Source organism: Sceloporus occidentalis, unplaced genomic scaffold (genome assembly GCF_023333645.1).
Source record: "Sceloporus occidentalis isolate IW3139 unplaced genomic scaffold, rSceOcc1.0.p SCAF_5, whole genome shotgun sequence".
NCBI lineage: Eukaryota > Metazoa > Chordata > Lepidosauria > Squamata > Phrynosomatidae > Sceloporus > Sceloporus occidentalis.
The window spans coordinates 184191509-184210259 of record NW_028316985.1 but is presented as its reverse complement, the minus strand read 5'-3'; the positions used below and the strand labels follow the sequence as shown (position 1 = coordinate 184210259).

The 18751-nt window shown below is 40.3% G+C and overlaps 1 protein-coding gene across 1 annotated transcript in view; it reads left to right on the top strand.

Moving 5' to 3' along the window:
• Positions 1–18751, top strand: part of LOC149313272 (dynein axonemal assembly factor 9-like) — a 97530-nt gene that overhangs the window by 27894 nt on the left and 50885 nt on the right. The window contains exons 3-10 of the mRNA XM_089526393.1: positions 2187–2306; positions 3985–4109; positions 8926–9022; positions 11454–11560; positions 12463–12540; positions 16568–16666; positions 17380–17435; positions 18094–18229. Coding sequence (XP_089382519.1) covers positions 2187–2306; positions 3985–4109; positions 8926–9022; positions 11454–11560; positions 12463–12540; positions 16568–16666; positions 17380–17435; positions 18094–18229 — 818 coding nt within the window. The remainder of the gene's footprint in view (positions 1–2186; positions 2307–3984; positions 4110–8925; positions 9023–11453; positions 11561–12462; positions 12541–16567; positions 16667–17379; positions 17436–18093; positions 18230–18751) is intronic.

Sequence of the window (18751 nt, the reverse complement as noted above, 5' to 3'; positions counted from 1 at the left end):
TAGTCTTGAAACAGGTAATGCACATAGACATCTATAGGTTGCATCAGGGTCTTGCTCTGTAAGAATTGTTTTTTGTAACCAAGGGTGCATCTACACAGGGGAAATAATGCAGTTTGACACCGTTTTAACTGCCATGGCTCCATCCTACAGAATGTGAGGCACCAACCCTCCTCGGCAGAAAAGACTTAAAAGACTTTGTAAAACTACAAATCTAGGGATTACATAGGATGGGGCCATGACAGCTGAGGTGGTGTCATATGACATTATTTCTACAGTGTAGATGCACCCCAGGCATTCTGGGAACGGTGGTGATTCAGTGGCTAGCACTTGCCCTTTATTATTTTTGCAAGGAATGTTCCCTGCCTCACTGCACAAAGTGGAAGGCAGCTTGACAGTCTCACCTGAAGCCACCAGCGGAGAACCTTAAGTTACCTTAGGTGCAAATTCGACACCTTAAACAAGGCTATAGCTAATGAATGAATATGAGCAGAATTGGGGGAGAAATTAATTGCTACTGCAGAGATATGTAATCTGTATGAAGACTCCCTATTCAGTGCTCATGGCACGGGTTGGACAGCTTGCTAGCAGAACCAGAGGAATAGCGTACTATGTATGTTATCACAAGAGGCTTTTAAACCAAAATTAAAGCTGGAGGATAGCATCTTTGGCCATGTTTATCACATGATGTTGTCTCTCATTACTGCTTTGCCTTTAAAGCATGGGTAGAGCATCCTTTTTCATTGATAGGAAAACCTGTCAATAAGCTCCCAGTGTCACTGCTTTCCCTTTAGTCCTTAGGTGTGATAAATCCCTTCGGCTGCATTTCCAATATTGGACAAGTCACATGGGAATGATTCTCTTCTGTCCCCCCCTCACTATTTCCAAGCAAGGTGTTTTCTTCCCCCACACCCCATTTATTTTCCTTTTTAAATATGAAATAGCATTGCCATAACTCTGCAGTTGCACTAAAAATAAAAATAAAAACCCAAAGGCACACTGGGTAGATCATAGAGCAAAAGGCAGGGTTAAGGGAGATGTGTGGGAAAGAGTGCACGGGACCACTGAGCGCAAAAACAGCACTTTGCGCTTTTGCAGAGAAGTGTCATAATGAAATAACAGGATTGCAGAGAGACAGGACACCTGTGTGTAGCTATCCACAATTCCATTTCCATTTGGCTGCGTAGGTTTGTGACCCTTGAAGTCTGAGGCTGGGAAATCAGTGGACTTAATTGGTCCTTAAGACCAAACTGGACTTTAAATGCTGGCATGTAACATTCCTTGTTCCATTTTTTAAAAAATCCCATAGAACCACTGCGATTGCATCTGCATAGCTGAAATAATCCAGTTTGACATCACTTTAACTGCCATGGCTCAATACTATGCAATTCAAGGGAACTGTAGTTTGTTGTGGCACCAGAGCTCTGACAGAAAATGATATATGTCTCATGAAATGACAGACCCTTATTTCCTTATCCATCGTTCTCAGAGTTTCTGTTCTTACCTATTATTAACTCTGTAGACAGGATAGAGATTACCTTCCTGTAGGGGAAAAATGTAGATCGGGATGTGATTTTAAATGTAAAAACAGTATCAGAGTAAGGCTCAAGGGCCTCCTTGGCTCCAAATCATGAGTTGCTCTCAGTTTTTGTTTAAAAATTGCAGTTCTGCAACTCTGGCAATAGTGAAAGTCATTTCTTAAGTTGATGGAAACAAAGCTCATAGCAAGCCAAATTGGGGATAATGAATATAATCTGTCATGTGTCAAATATGTTAAATATGGTTGAAAGAGTGGTCATGCTAGCAATATTTGGTGAGTCAAATGTGCCGGCTGCTTTAGCCATGGTCAAATTATTTAGCAAGTCAGAAATACTCTTCAGTGCTGTCTTGTTTTTGTCATGGATGGAACTGGTGTGTCATCAGTTCAGTTGCGCACTATTCTTAAAGAGGTCTTAATATTTCTTTAAAAGACTGAATTTTCTTTAAGAATTCTTTCTTCTTTGAGAATTCCAGGTATATTAAGGGCTACAATTTTCTGATAAAGCCCAAGAGACAGGAGGAGGCTTTGTTGATCTATTCACATTTTAGTCACTTCTTGAATTCTGATTTGTTGTCTTGAGACTTGGGATCAAAGAGTTAATCATGTGCCTTTCCCTGGGTCTTACTGTGTTTCTTTTCTTATTCTGCAGGAATTGATAGCCGATACAACGAAGGCTGCCGGGAGTTGGCAAACTATCTTCTCTTTGGCTTATATAACCAGAACAACAATGAATTCGAGCGATCAGGGTTTCCTGAAGAAGTCCTTGATGGTAAGGGAGAGGGAGCAGCTAATACTGGTAGTCTTTCACTTTTGATAGCACCTTCTCTGAACTATCACTCTGTGCTGTTTGGCAGACATGGACTGCGTGGTACCTTTTTCTCTTGATTCTACTGTTCAGGTGGAGGAGAATTCTTGTAAAATACGGTATAACACAATTCAGTATTATATTGCTAACATACTTCTTATTGGTGATTTGGTGTCGTCATATCCTGAAATATTGTCTTCTTTCACGATCAAAGCACTTGATGAACAGGCCAAATAAACAATTGAATTTTATGAAGCAGTGTATAAAACAAGTTGACTAAAATAATTTTCTGATAGGCCTGTGGGTGCAGTTTCTTATTCTTCATACTTTTTGTTTTAAAATATCACCTTGAATATACTCCTAATCTAAATCTGGCCTACTTTGCCCTCTTCTCCTACACCCCTAAAATCAGATCCCACTCTCAAATCCTAACCCTCACTCTTCACCTGTTATTTCTCTGTCTCACTTTTCAACCTGCACATTTTTTCAGTCCCAGCATTCAGCATCCAGAGTTTGGTAGAACATAGACTTGTGCATTCTCCTACACTCATCCATCCCTTGCTACTCTTACGCCTTACTTCAGTTGTGCAAAAATACAGTTATAATCATTGTGAAATGCAAACCTGAACAAAGATGTGAAGCAGTCCATCACCGCAGTCCTGCTCATGGTTCTTTGGTATACCATATATACTCAGCTATAAGTCAACCTTATGTATAAGCCAAGGACAGGTTTTGGGAGCAAAATTATGGATTTTGACATGACCCATGGATAAATCAAGGATAAAACCTAGAGGCATGTAACAAAGGATCTAAAGGATGAAACAAAGGAAAAGAATGCCAAAGAATGTACAAAATTCCATCAGGCATGTTTGTGCTCATACTAAAGGCTAGATGGATGAGTGAATAGAGTGGGGTCAGTGCTTCAGGACAGATTACATTCTTGCCTATCACAAGGGGATGATTCCCTTTTAAAATAAGAGTCAAAGTACAGTACTTACATTGACTCATGGATAAGTCGACTCAGTTTTTTGGGGTCAATTTTTTGACTAAATTTCTAGACTTATACATGAGTATATATAGTAATGCAGGAGTGGCCAAAGTGCAGCTGATGGGAGCTCTTTGAACTTTGGAAATAGGAACGAAGCAAATGTTGTCCAAGACCAAGCATAGTTAACAAATTCATACACAAAGGGCTGGTGCTTGTAGGTGGACCTACGTCTCTGCTGCTCAGCCCAGGACTATCACCAAAGTGTTCTATAGGGCTGTTTTGTTAATATTCCCCCTTCCCTTGGCAGGTTGGATACTACACATGATTCTACACATGGTACTATACAGCTTGTTATATGCCATTTTTATTCTGTGCTTTCCCTAGGAGAGGAGATGTCAAAAGGGCTTTAAGTTGACTTATTTTCCATCTCTTTCTTCATCCCCTTTTCCTTTGTGTTGTACTGTGTCTTTTCAGTTGTAAGGCCGGGGCAGTCTAGTTATTATGAAAGCTATTCTAGGAACCCTTTTTAAATTCAATAGAAAGGAAAAAATATTGGATTATATTGAGAGAACCAATTGGTTATTATGTACAAAATAGTACGATTCATTTTTTTTAATTGGTGGTTTTCTAAATCCTGACTTCTTATTCCTATAGATGTGATTCTACTAATTAAACCAGACAGTGTCCATCTGTATTGCAACCCTGTCAACTACAACTATCTTTTGTCGTATGTAGCATTTTGGAGAAACTTGCATTTCCATTGCCTGACAGAAAATGAGGTAAGCGAGTGAACAGAAGACTTGGAAAGAATGTTGTTTGTCTGAGAGATTCCCACATGTGCTGCAGCTGTGGAAATTTGGCATCCTGTAAAGGACTTTGGATTGATGGCACATCCCTTGCTCCTGTGGGACAGGTGTGATCTCTTAGAGTGAGATACTGGTGCAATAACCTGCCTGCAGCTATATTGCTTTTTTGCAAGGGAGGGGCACAAGCTAAGTTTTCAACAAGCTAACACTTGTCTAACTTTACAGTGTGATTCTATGTGTGTTTACTTATTGGACTGCAAACACATGCTTATTATGTCAAGAAGTTAATTAAAGCAACACGTATCAGTGTCCTCAGTTAAAATTGGCTGATAATGCCATAAGAACATTTTGTGAGAATGAAAAACAACACAACACCCCAAAATTTGATTTTTAGCCTCAGTCCACTCTGATGGTTATGCTGCAGTTCTCCAGTCATCCTGGACTAGTGCCTTTGAATAAGGCCACAGAACAAGCTTTGAGGCGGCAGCTGGTACAGGACAGATGGCTGCACTGACTTCCAAAGCATCTTTCTCTTGCCTTCTTGGTTGCTTCCAAATTCCCAGGCTGGTGTGTTAAAAGAGATGCTACTTAAAAATAGCTTGGCCTGCCACTGTAACCCTACTTTGGTAGTTAAGCAGGTGTTCATAGTTTGGGGATTAAGTGACTTATTTACTGAGCCAGCAAAGCAGTTGTCTAGGGAGTTGCTGAGAACATTCAACCTCTAGGGATCCAGATGACCAAAAGAACAACCTGGTAATCTCTCTTTACGGATTTATAAAATAACCTTTCTGGAAGGAATGATTGCAGAATGCTCTGTATGCAAGCATGGTGTTCCCAATTGTACACTAGTAGTATTCTGCTGTTAAAAGAAAACAGAGAGGTATAGGGCTCCACACAAGCATAGGAGCTGCTGAATTATGGCCCCTGTGTCTTCTCCTTGGCTTTGGCAGGAAGAGCCTGAGGCTTGTTGCAGTTGCACACTAACTGAAGAATATTTTGCATATGATAAACTGCTTTTGCCTTTGAAGTCTCTTGGTTCTGGATTGCATATGATTTGTTGAAGAAACATCCATCGGTCCATTAGATTAAGCCAGTCGCATGGGTGTAACAATGCCCACTGATGTGGGTGTTGCCCTTCAGTTCTTCTGTTGCCATGCTGTCTGCATATTTTCTGCTGCTGTCTGGATTTGACTGGAGTCTCCTTTGAAACTGTGCAGAGTGTGTTCTTGTCCAGTCCTGGCTATGCATACTGGAGACTGAGAATCCCACATTATCTGCGTAGGCATGCTCCTTGGCATTCTACTCATCTGCTTCCTTGGAGGCCATAGCACAGTAGCAGAGCACCTGTTATGCATGCCAAAGCCCACAATTTCAGTACTTGCCCTTCCTAGGCAGCCCTGACAAAGAATCCTGTCGGTCAGTATGGACAATACTGAGCTAGGTAGACCAAGGATCTGACTTGGTATAAACCACCTTCTTGTGTGGCATACATAGTGTTGCCAAGTGGCTGTGAAAAAGAATGGTTGGTCTCTTTTTAAAAAATAGCTGCTGCTGGAAAACATTTCAGAGCAGGATATTTATTATGGAAATGATGGAGACTGTAAAAGCCAAGTCTGGGTGCTTTGGCTGTTTCTGGTCTTTGCCTTGGCTTTTGAGGCAAGGGATGCTGAGCCACCTGACTCAGCTTTTCCCAAAGGGAAAGATTAGGAGGGATGGAGGTATCTGGGCTTGTATATGAGCCAGGCCATGCAATGAGAAGAAAGGCTTCTTTTCAGATCATCGACCAGATCAGTACCTCTTTTGGCTTGGGAGGGTGCCTAAGTCCAGCAAAATAAAGAAGACTAGTTGGACAGTTGATTTATTCTGGCAGCCACTTTAAATTCATGGTTGCATTTGCTGTGATTTCTGCTTCAGTCAAACCTACCTTTTCCCATTTTATATTTCTCTTTAAAGGAAATAATTGTTTAGCGCTGAGGGTTTTATGGGGAGTGCTTGCGGTCTGTCACCTGCTTCCTTCTCCTGTTCCAATAGCCAAATGCCTGGAGCAGAGTGGCATGTTTCTCTTTGACTGCTGCCTCATACAGACATAATAGAAACCAGGTGGCAATGTCTGTTCATCATCGTAGGGTGACTCTGTGGGGTAATATAAATCCAGCAGTAGTTCTTTGTTTCAAAGGTACTTAAATCAAGGATTTCCAGATACTGCACAGTTGACCTCGTGAGAGGGTAGGAGGGCTTTATTTTTTATTTTATAAAATGAAATAAAGGGGCTTTGTTTTGGAGACACTTCAGAAATAACAGTTTCTGAGCTATTGCTGTTGTACTGCTGCAGCTGATTATTTGTATTATGGCATTATTATTGTATTTCTTTTTTTAAAAAGCCCCTCTAAAAAACACCCTTGCTCCCTATCATTTCTTTTCTCTATCAGTTCTTTCCCCCTACCCTGCTTAGCCATTCACCTTCTGATTTTTCAAATGGACTAACTGGGCAATGAGGATGCAAATACAGTGAAAATGAGTTCTTCCAAGGGGTTTTGGCACCCTTGAAATAGATACCCAGCAAATGACAGGCATATACTGTAATGTAAGTGCCTGGTCCTTAAGAAGAGCCTTCCAGCATTACCCCAGTCTACCAATAGGCTCTTTTCATGCTTTCAAGCACCGAGTCCCCTTTCTCTTCATAGAACAACACTAACAGGATTAGTAAAATTGCTTTTGTATGGAACTGGGCAATGTTCACAATGTACTATTTGAGCCCAAAACTTGGAGGCTAGAAAGTCTTGCATGAGAATGTATTGTTAAACTTGTAGCTTAAATCCAATGCTGGTCCCAGTTAGAGTAAATGGGTGAATCAGTTGGTTTTACATATCTGTCAACTTAGCCATTTAGCTATTGAATTAGTAATTCTACAAATCTGCATCTACACTGTATAATTAATACAGTTTGACAATGCATTAACTGCCACGGCTCAGTGCTGTGGAATTCTGAGATGTATAGTTTTGTGAGGAATTTAGAATTCTGGTGCCACAAATCCCAGGGTTCCATTGTGTTGAGTCATGACAGTCAAAGCGGTGTCAAACTGCATTAATTCTGCAGCGTGGCAGCAGCCTGAGACCAGTAATTGGATCTCCTGCATGGCAGGGGGTTGGACTGGATGGCCCTTGCGGTCTCTTCCAACTCTATGATTCTATGATTCTAGGTGCTTGGCTACAACTTAGTTTTCATCCTTAAGGTGGTCACAGAGGACCCCATTTCAGACCAAACACTATTTTGCCCAGAACTGAGACCTCAAGTGATAATCAGTGTGTGGCAGTCATGACTTTGAATCCACCTCTGTTGACTTTAGCTTGTAACTTCAGCATATAAAATGTCATCCCTCTTGAGTTCTGTCTGGGATATAGGCATGAATGGGGTAATCTCAAGGCTGGACTGCTTAACAACAAGGACTGCTATCTGTTTAGAGAATGATAAGCAGAATGATATGTGGTACTTTTAGAGTATTCCAAGTGCTCCTTACATGTTGGACATGCTCCTATACTGAGAAGACAGAGCGTAACTTTACATTCATGAAGTTACATGAAAGTTGTATTGCAGTGAATTGCAGCACTGCGCAGCTGAATGTAGACAAATGTGAAATGCACAATTGCAATACATAATGCACATTTGCATGAGCAGTGCACAATCTACCGTGTGCAGTGGCACCAACATGTGCAATCCTACTTCTTTAAAGTTCAACTGAACAAAGATTCTGCACTGGAAAAAAATGTCCAACTCTTTTGCAGTATAAGGTAATTTACGTGTGTGTAAATCGCTAACAGGATTCCACCCATTTTCTTGACTATTTTTGCTATGAATTTGAAGGTACTTATTACCACAGGTTGAGAAAGGTGGAAAAAGAGGAGGTTACTCAAGTGGAGCCAGTGTGGTGTAACGGTTTGAGTATTGGGCTATGATTCTGGAGACCAGGGTCCGAATACCTGCTTGGCTGTGGATCTTGGGAAAGGCAGTGGAAAACCCCCTCTGAAGAAGTTTGCTAAGAAAACCCCATGATAGGTTTGCTTTAGCATTGCTAAATTGGAAAAATTACATGAAGATACAAGAGACACACACACCAATGAGTTCACAGCAGTAGTGAATTCTATACCAGGGATTTCTTAAACACAACTCTATACCAGCTCCTAGCTTTTTTAAAAAGAAAGGAGGGGGAGGGAAGAGGAGACAGATTCAGCAAGGGTAAATAATTTTGCTTTCCCATACAGAGCATGGAGGTATTGGAAAAGAACCTGAATGTTAATAAGTATGTATCATTTTCAATTTTCAGCGCTCTGATAAGAACATAGTGGCTAAATGATGTCTTCACCTCTGGGGAGCTGAGGATGTTTATAGGAGCAGATGAAAAGTTCCCTTCTTAGACATTTGATATGTGGCTTTCAATACATAATTGTTGTCTTAATGAACTTGGACCATTCCTGAATGACATCAAAAAGCAAGGCAGGCTTGGGCAAGCAGTTGCTCTTATTAGAGAAATGACAGTAATAGCCCTTTTTTTCTGTTAAGAAGAACAGATCTTGAGATTCCTTGTGTTGCTTTGGATAAATGTAACTTGAGTATCCTAAATGCAGGGTTTTCAAGCAAGTAAACAGTGAGAGTAAATGAATCTTCCATCAGATGTATTGCTTAAAGGTATTGTACTGATGTGATTTGGCAAACAGAAAATTCCCCAGAATCTTGGTACAGATCCTGAAAATATTGATGAATTAACAAGTTATTTTTTTCTTCTGTCCATTAGTATGAAGATGAAGAGGCTGCCGAGGAATTCAAGATTTCCAGCTTTGTAGACATGGTTCGTGATTGCAGTCGAATCGGCATTCCCTTTAGCTCACAAGGTAGGCCTGGAAAACAGAAGCAGTTTATTAGGATGTACTCATAAAATAAAATAAAAATGAAGCTGTAGTTCCATAAGTTAATGTCTCGGACCACATCTTATTTTGTATACTAGTCATATGGTGGATTTGGACTATGGAGTCCTCAGGTCATACATCTGTTCAGTCATGAAACTTGATGTGGAACATCATAATCTCTTTTTCAGTCATGCCTTCCATATAGGGTTGTTAAGACAAAGTGGAGATAACCCTGGGCTCTTTTAAAAAGAACTGGATAGAAGTGTAATTAAAGAAATCCTTACATTTTACCAAACCAAGGCTGAAAGAACCCTGGCAACTGTTGCATTGTGATAAGTTAGGTTCTTTGGACAGAATCCATGACAAGCTGAAAACAATTCAATTTATCTTATAGACATGCCTCAAGTGACTGTTAAACCTCTCTCTAATCAAAAGGGAAGTACCATCTAAAATTAAGCACATACAGGAACATATTAAATATACACACAAGTTTTCAGCAGAGGTCCTTAAGAGTTGAATTCTCATTCTTTAAAATGGTTTATGGGAAAATGAAACAGATGCAGAGTCTGGGGCAGTGTGGGAGAAAGCATATTATGGAGACCAGCGCCTGGATGAAAGACCAGCAGGGACTGTTGTGAACATCACCTTGGAATCCATGCAAGAAAGATGGCATATAAATGCTATAAAATATAAAGTAAATGAGCAGAGAAGAACAAGACAGTTGAAAGTTCTTGGACAAGAGGATCTACCATCATTCTAATATTCCTACAGTGCAGAGGAGGTCCTTTGAGTCTCTAGGCTTTTGCAAAAATGTGACCTTTCCCCCTTTGCATGGCAGCTTTCTTAAAAATGCAATCAACAGAAGTGACTGCAATTGGCCTTAGCTCTTTATTTTTCTGAATTGCCGCCTCTGGTTCTGAACACTAGATCAGAAACCTGTCTCATGTATCTGGCAGGGATGATGGGGTCATAAGATGGTGAAGAAGGAGGACTAGCCTATTTTGTGCTCTCCTCATGCAGATAATCTCACACATGAACTGGAACTTTGATGCAGGTGGTCCATTACATGTTCTTATAACTTATCCCCTAAAAAAAAGCGGGGGAAGCTAGGGTCAGAAGAGTCCCACACGATTCCTCCTAGTTCTTCCAGTATATATCCAGGGTGTGTGCATTAAGGAGTGTTTTTAGTATGGGTTTAGTCTGTTATTTACAATCTGAAATAAATGATAGTTGTGTCCTCCATGTATTTTCATATATCCTGGGGAGCCTAGATTCTGTTTTGTCCTTCATTGGTCACACTTCATTGGAATGTGCTGCTTTGGGGTGAAGGGGAATGGGCCTTACAGTTTGAATTTCTGAAGTATGTGCAAATACAGTGTTCACTTTAATGAGCTTTCATGGAAAATCCTTGTGCATGTTCCCTCTGAAGAGCGAGTGCTTGGGCCCCCCAAATAAGGTGTTTTAATCGCAGTGTGTATAGTTAGAACACAAAAGACCTTCTGTATTTTAAATGAGAGCTTCCTTCATAATAATTCTCTTTTCTGTGATGCTGTCATGCTGGTTTCCCCTTTTAGAACAGAAAAGATTGGACTCAGATTTCCTGTTAATGACGCAAAGCCAGAGTATAATGCAGAACAATTTTGATTTGTTTTCCTGAGCATAACACACACATAAACAGCGGCAAGAAAGCTGTAACTACATTGCCTTGTCAGTTTTTAAAAATAACCTTTGAAAGAGTGCAGGATATTATAGTCACATCAGCTGTGGTTTTCTCACCCAGTGAAAGACCTTCCCTGGTGACCATCCTAGTCACAATCCAATATCACTTAGCATCATATCATTACTTTTCATCTCTCAAAGACCCTTGAGCTAAACCAAAAAAGCTTTTTGGTTCTCTTAAGTAAAGCCAGTTGCTTTTGGTTAACAGTGTGGGAAATGTAATCTGAGTTTTTGCATCAGCCTGGTCAGGAAGAGCATGGTTATTCTTTTGGGATTTCTTTGAGTAGAATGATCTGCTTCTTGTGAAAACTGATATGCCGCAATTTTAGTGCAGCACGCACTCATACACACATGGCACTATGTTACTTACTTAATAGGCACACTCAGTCTTTAGATCTTCTGAGCATATTGACTCAACAAAATGCACCATCATTTTCTTTGTAAAGATGCATCCTGTGCTTCCCGTATGCTGGAAGGTTAGATCAGAAAAACCTCAAACTAGTTCCAAGGATAAAAGACCTCCTTCTTTATCATAATCTAAAATATTACAGAAGCTAACAGAATTTCAAACTATGAGAACTCTGCTTAAATAAGCCAAATGATTCAGTTGACAAATGTATAGTACTATTGTATTACAAAACCTATGAAATAACATTAACCGCCTGTCCCTCAAAAATAAAATGTTTGGTTACTTCAGGTCATCTTCAGATCTTTGACATGTTTGTTGTTGAGAAGTGGCCAATAGTGCAGGCCTTTGCCCTGGAAGGAATTGGCGGAGACGGCTTCTTTACAATGAAATATGAGGTAAGAACATAAGGATTGTTTTTTGTGGGGTTTTTGGGCTATGTGGGTATGTTCTAGAAGAGTTTATTCCTGATGTTTCACCAGCATCTGTGGCTGGCATCTTCAGAGAAGATGCCATTATCTGAAGATGCCAGCCACAGATGCTGGCGAAACATCAGGAATAAACTCTTCTAGAACATGGCCATATAGCCTGAAAACTCCACAAAAAACTATGAATGCTGGCTATGAAAGCCTTCGACTTCACAACTTAAGGATTGTTTTGCTGAATAATGTTTGGCCTGACACTTTCTTTCCATTCAAAAAGCTGGCAAAAATAATATTCTTAGCTCCATAGTATCCCAGAACCACCCCCCCTCCTTGATTCTGGTCTGTTGCAACTCAGCTTTAGCTCTTTAAAAGCTTTTTAAAAAAATCAGTTTAGGGAAAAACAATGAACAAAATTAGATCTTGAAGATCATTTGCATAGTTACATCCCATTTCAGTTGTGAACTTAACTGGGAAGGCCTTGGGTGGACCCGGAAAATGCAATATAGATGTAATTGATATTTTAAAGGATTGCCGGGTCCTCGGTAATACAGATGTGCCTCCATGTTCATGGCACTATTCTCCAGACATAATGCCATACTGTTAATGTTTCCAGCTGGAAAGGGTCATTGTGAATGGACATTGTCATACAGTACTGCTTCTTTCCAGATGGAAAGAAGAGCTAACAGTGTCTCTTTATGTACATTTTGCTAGTGTTGGGGGTTCTTAGTGTGTATTTTTATAGGCCAGACCACCCCTGATGCTCATTTTCAGCAAGAATACAGTCTTTACATGCCCCAATTTCCAGCAGTCTTATGAATCAGAAGTAAGAACTCCTGCATTCATGTTCCTTACAATTCATGCTCTTTCTTTTGCAGTTAATGGATGTCAGTGTGGATCTGTGGAAAACTTACAGCAAAATGGATCCTGTTTCCCTGGAAAGCTTGCTTTATGAGGTAATGGGGCTAACTTCTTTTTTTTTTTTGCCTTTTTTGCGAGTCACGTTACAGAAAGCAAACCCACCACATAAGAGGAATGTTACAATCACATGTGCAATTATGGGAAGGAAGCCGGTATTTTGTGGCTGTTCACAATCTGGTTTTCAGTTTCTTTTCAAACGTATTTTAACTAAAACCATTTGCGGTAGAGCACCATTTGGTGAAGTGCTTAGAATGATAGTTTACCAATTTTCAACTATCAGGGAACCCTGGGACAATTTAGGACATCTGGAGTATGTTCCTGGCTGCAGACAGTTCATACAGAGTGATAGCCAATCCTATTATCTGTCATTGTTGATTTGTATGAAATGAGAGTTCAGCCTGAAGTATATTCAGTCCTTTCTGTTAACCCATCTTGCAGGAGGAGATTATGGTAGTGTCTTCCCAGGACACTTTGTCCACACATTTTGATGTTCTGATTCAGAATTTCCCAGTAAGCATCTAAGGAATTTCATAGTCTCCTGGAATGCTCCCAGCATTTTTGCATCTTCTGTCACCACACTGGTCCAGCTTAGATATCTCAGGAAATTATAGCCTAATGGGTCTGAGCCCCAGTGGGTCCTGGGTTGTTCATTTTCCCCTTCACTTCTTCTCTAGTACAGCTGTGTGGAGATGATCTGAAGCACTTACTTTTGTGTTTATTTAGCTACAATCCATCATTAAAATATGATTAATCCTAACAGTAGTTTGTCTCAAGCAAACCAACTTTACAACCCATAGTTTGCAGCTAGCTTGTTTCAAGAAACCATATTAAATATTAAGAATTCTTTTGTTGGATCTGGAAGGCAAAAAAAATGGTTGATCGAAAGAAAGAAAGAAAGAAAGAAAAAACAGGGCTCACTGATGTTTGTTCCTGTCACAATAAGCTATGGTTTATCATGATGTTTCAACCAGCTAATTGTGAACCCTGCAGTTCTAAAAAGCCACCCAGGCTGTCTTTTGTGCAAAGCCTATTGGAATGAATAGAACATGGAAAGGGATCCTGTAGCACCCTTGAGACAAACTGAAAGAAAGAAGTTAGTAGCATGAGCTTTTATAGACTTGCACCTCCTTCCTCAGATGCACTTTTACATGTAAATAAGCAACTGAGCAAGCAAGCTCAAATCTACGGAAGCTCATGCTACCAACATCTTGATTTCAGTTGGTCTCAAAGGTGCTACAAGATCCCTTTGAATACTGATTTTTCCAGACTAGCATGGCTATGCTTTTGAATTAGAACATGGAAGGAGATGTCACAAGCCAGTTTGGTGACGTAGCCTTCTGATACCTACATACGGTATTGCAATAACCCCTTTTGAGGCTAGCATGTTGGAATTAAGAGTTGGGATCAGGCCTCTGGAACTTGCTGTTTTGCAATTTCTGTAGTGGTTCCTATGCATTTTACTACATTTGTGAATTCAGATTGCTATATAGATTCCTATATGAGATCTTATTTGTGTATTTTAATAGTATTGCATGAAAAGACAGATAACAGCTGTTTTAAAGAAGGTTGAAAAATGGGCCAAGGCTGACACATAGTGGCCGTTGTTTGACTTGCCTAACGGTGACCCAACTTTTCTTTGGTTTTAAAAACAAAGCAGTCCTTCTTCCCATAGAGCGTTTTTTCCACACCTTAGTTGCAGTCACCCATGATGACTCTCACATGAAATGTGGTTGTGAAAAAGTGACAGATAGAATATTGCTTAATGATGAGAGATGTAAATATACTCCTCATTCCTAATTACATAACATTTTTTTTTGCAATTTGACTATAGCTGAGTTCATTACATAATAATAATTATTATTTGTGGTGGTGGTGGTAGCGCACCTATAGCATACAGTTCCCTAGTTGCAGCAGCTCCAGTGGCTACTGGTCCGTTTCTGGGCCAGTTCAGCGTGCTGGTTATGACCTATCAAGTCCTATATGGCTCAGGTCCAGTTAAGTGATGGACACATTTCCCCATACAAGCCTGCCTGTGTTTGAAGATCTTCAGGAGAAGTCCTTCTGTCTTTCCCACCACCCTCACAGATGTATCTAATGGGAACACAGAAGAGGACCTTCTCAGTGTTTGCACCCAGGCTCAGGAACTCCGCTTTAGAGAGATTAGACTTTCTTCCTATTCTTTGGTAGACAAGTAAAAGCCTCTTTCTTTCAACAGGCCTTTGAGACTCATCGACTAAGGGAGAGAGGGCCTTTCAGAATGTAGTGCACTGTTTATTTGATGTTTTCTTTTTTAGGGTGATGCTTTTGAGTACTTTTAATTCTAGTGTTAGTGTAATTTTGCATTGAACGTTGGTATGAATTTTTTTTAGCTGCACCTGTTTTAACTTTTGTAAGAAGCTTTGAGTACCAGACTGGGAAAAAGGTGGAATATAAATACTGGGTGAGTCAAAAAGAACGGTACAAAAGTAAAACTGTGTTTATTTGGTTTTGCACCATTCTTTTTGAAGCACACTGTGCATATAGTAATGACATGTAATATTGATAACAACAACAAAAATCCTGGTACAGGAGGATGACCTGTCTTGCTGTCTAAGCACATATGTGAGTGAGTGAGAGAACTTGTGTGTGAAAGATAGTAAGGGGAGAATTTAATTTAAACAACTCTTTGTGGCTCTTCTATGCTGGCGTGCACATCTATAAAGTTAAAAACAGGAGGCAGACAGCCCTCCGGCTATTTCCATCTGCTGTCTGGGAGCAAGGAGATTTGACCTGCTGACACCAGATGTGTATATGGCACTTGTGCCAAAGAAAGGCTGGCTCACAGGGAAAGTACCACCATGCAAGGGCCATTGAAATCACTCTTCAGTCCCTAAATTTCTAGCTCTGCAAAGAATGAAACATTGATAATGGTAAGCACTTAAAATTCTTACATTTGCTGTGTTCACCCTCCCTTCGTACCATTGACTTCCCCTTTGTTTAAATACCTAAACTGTATGTCTTAAGTACACAATTAAAGTTTTAAGGTATTGCAGTGCTAGAAATTTAGGGACTGAATAAAAATTTCATGAGAGGGTAAAAATCTTATTGGGAGAGCAAAGCCCTCATTTTGTCCCTCTATGACTACATGACTGTTGTGACCTCAGAACATGGTATTTTCTTCCACGAAGTTTGCAAAGTTGAGACTGGGTTGATCTACAGTGAGTACTTTAAGGACCAATTTCCCTGTTCATCTCTGCTTTTTGTTGACCGTCTGAAGCCTTATTTCTTGAATTCCTGCTGACTGGGGCTTGAAGGGTATCTATCAGAAGCAGGATTTTTTTAAAGCTGTGGTGCTGTTTCTGAACATCTGAGGTCCCTGGTTAAGACCTGCTATTACAGGAAGCCCTTTGAGTCTAACTGAGCTCAGTGTGATGTACTAAACTGTAGCATGCTATAGTGGTTTGAGCATTGGACTATGACTTTGGAAACCAGGGTTTGATTTTCCCACCTGGCCATGGAAACCCACTGGGTGATGTTGGGTGAGTCACATACTCTCAGCTCCAGAAAACCCCTTGATAGGTTCACCTTAGGATTGTTATAAGTTGGAAACAACTTGAAGGCACACAACAAGAACAAAACAACAAACTTTGATCTTCCCCCGAAGCTGCTTTTTGATTCCCCACCCTCTTTCTCTGTTGGAATTAATGTTTGGTGCTACTTTTGAAATGGGTGTTTAATTTTAATTCATTGCTTAGCTGCTGTATGTTTGTGTTTTTAACTGTCCAGCTCTGAGCCATTTTCTCAGTTTTTAAAACAGCAAAGCAAACTTGTTTTTTTTAAAAAAGCAAGATAATCCCATTTGCAAAGGCTTGTATAACTTCAGCCTTTCAAGTTGTTTCATATTTCTTTTGAGAGACTGAGTTGTATAACTTAACCCTTTCCATCTTGTAAAAGCAGGACTTTGCATTTGCAGTGCGGATTTTTCCTTGGCATTTTGAGTGACACTGAGTGGGTCACATATCCACAGTAAGCCTCTTTGAAAGAGCATCAGGATTGATAGGAGACCTGTTTTATCTCTTGCAGGATTTGATGACTTTTGAACATCAGTGGACTAACTTCTTTGCCAATTTTGATGCAGAAATTCCTTTCATCCTGGAACTGTCAGAGTCTCAAGCTGGGGAGGTATGTGCCTTATTTTTAGATGAAAGGAGAACTTTGTTTTCCATTTCCCATTTCTCTCTACTCATATTATCAGTGTGCAAAGAGTCTATTGCATATCTGGTTCCCTAAAGTGACCCAGTTTCAACTTTACCCCTTCCTTGATTTTAGAAGTTACTTCACAACCAGATGCAGTGGCCATTAATATTCCCATGTAACAACTGCTCAATTGCAATTCACTTGAAGTGTCCCTTGCAAAGATGATTACAGAACATCTTGTTGGCCACAAAAGCATACAGTATAAGATTCAGGTCAAAAGCCAGGCTTAAGATTGTGGGAATTCAAATTGCTTTAAAGGAACAAGCAGTATAAGGCTGGAATAAGTTTTGTGAACTGCAGAGCCAGATTAGTCTGCCTCTAATGCTAACTTATGTGTAACTCTGGTTGTTCATCGTCAGTAATAAAAAACAACCAGGAGAGCTTTAAAGATGACTCTTTTTTTACAGGCCAGTAATCTCACATCTGTAATGTAGACTGATAATGTATGCTTTGTCAAGCTGCTGATTATGCAGAATTACCATTACCCGTATTCACGTTGCAGCAGCATTTGCACAAAATGATACACCTGGATAGGTTTAGCAGTATTACATATGTTTAATGTCTCTTGAAGTTATTGTTCTATAATCTCTTTTTAAATCTCTGGAGACCTTTAAAATGTTCTTTCCCCTCCTCTCTAGCCATTCCGAAGTTACTTCAGTCATGGAATGATCTCAAGCCATATAACAGATAACAGGTATTTTTTACCTTTTAAAATGTGTGAGCATACACAGTATAGTATCTCATATAGAGTGAAGCATATAAAAAATAATTCTGCAAGAGGCTTCATGCCTCTGATAAAACTAATGTGTTATAACTCTGAGCAAATGTTCCTTTAAGTTTTTGACCACTTCATTTCTGAAACTAGCATAACCATTGCCTTGCTGATTCTAGTGTCTGATTTTTCTGAATGTAAGAACAGATGTGCTAGGCGGGACCAAAGGTCAACCTAGCCTTCTCTTTGTAAAATGATCAACCAGGTGTTTATGAGAAGCTCACAACCTAGGCATAAAATGAAATAGTACCTTTCTGCATATGTTCTCTAGCAACAGGCAGAGAGGTGTATACTGCAGCTAATATGTAGGAACAAATCTTGCCAAGAAAACTCCATGACAGGTTTGCTTTAGGGTCACCATAAGTCACAAACAATTTGAAGGCATACTACAGCCTCAACAATGTTGTCTGCAGTTCTGCTGGTGCACTAAGCTAGTGGTTGCACTTTTTCCAGTCATGCAGTGGTGGTGCGGAAAGGTAGAAGGCATTTGTCTAAGACTTCCCAGAGCACCTTTAGCTTCAGAATATCTGAGTTAGTGGTAACTAATGTGTGTCTGTGTATGTGTTGTGTATGATGTCAGCCCTAGCAGACAGCCATTTGTCCTGTTCGGCACCCATGCGTCCAAGGAGAATCTGAACTCTGCCAACTTCAATTTCCCTTCTGAGGGGCATCTGCTTCGCAACACGGGCCTTGGTGGGAGCACTGCCAGGCACATGGTAAGCATAAGCTAGTGAGATTTTAGGAAGTAATAAGGCTGCATGGTACCAGTTCTCAGATCACAAAAAATTATGAAGCCCAGTCTTGAGTGATGGTCAAATGTTTCTAGAACAGGAATAGGGAACGTCCAGACACCCAGAGACCACGTACTTCCTCCATTCCCCATATCTCATAGGACTGACTGCATCCCACACAACCTGACAGCCCAGTGTATAAAGGCTCTCAAAGGTGGGGGGGCAATTTTCTATGTTTTGGAGCCCCTGATAACCAGAAGTGATTTGAAGTCACTGGGAGACAGGGGAGAATATTATGAGACTACCTCCCCAAACTTGCTAAAGGATGCAAGAGGCCTTTTAAAGTTAAAACATGCAGAAAGACTTCCAGGGATGTGAAATGCTTGGGGCTGCACTCAGGGATTGCCTGTGGCCCCTGGGCTATGCCTTGCTGAGACCATATTTTAATTACTCTAGCCAGTATTTATTGTGCACATAAAAGGTCAGAAACTGATTTCCTGTTGGGGT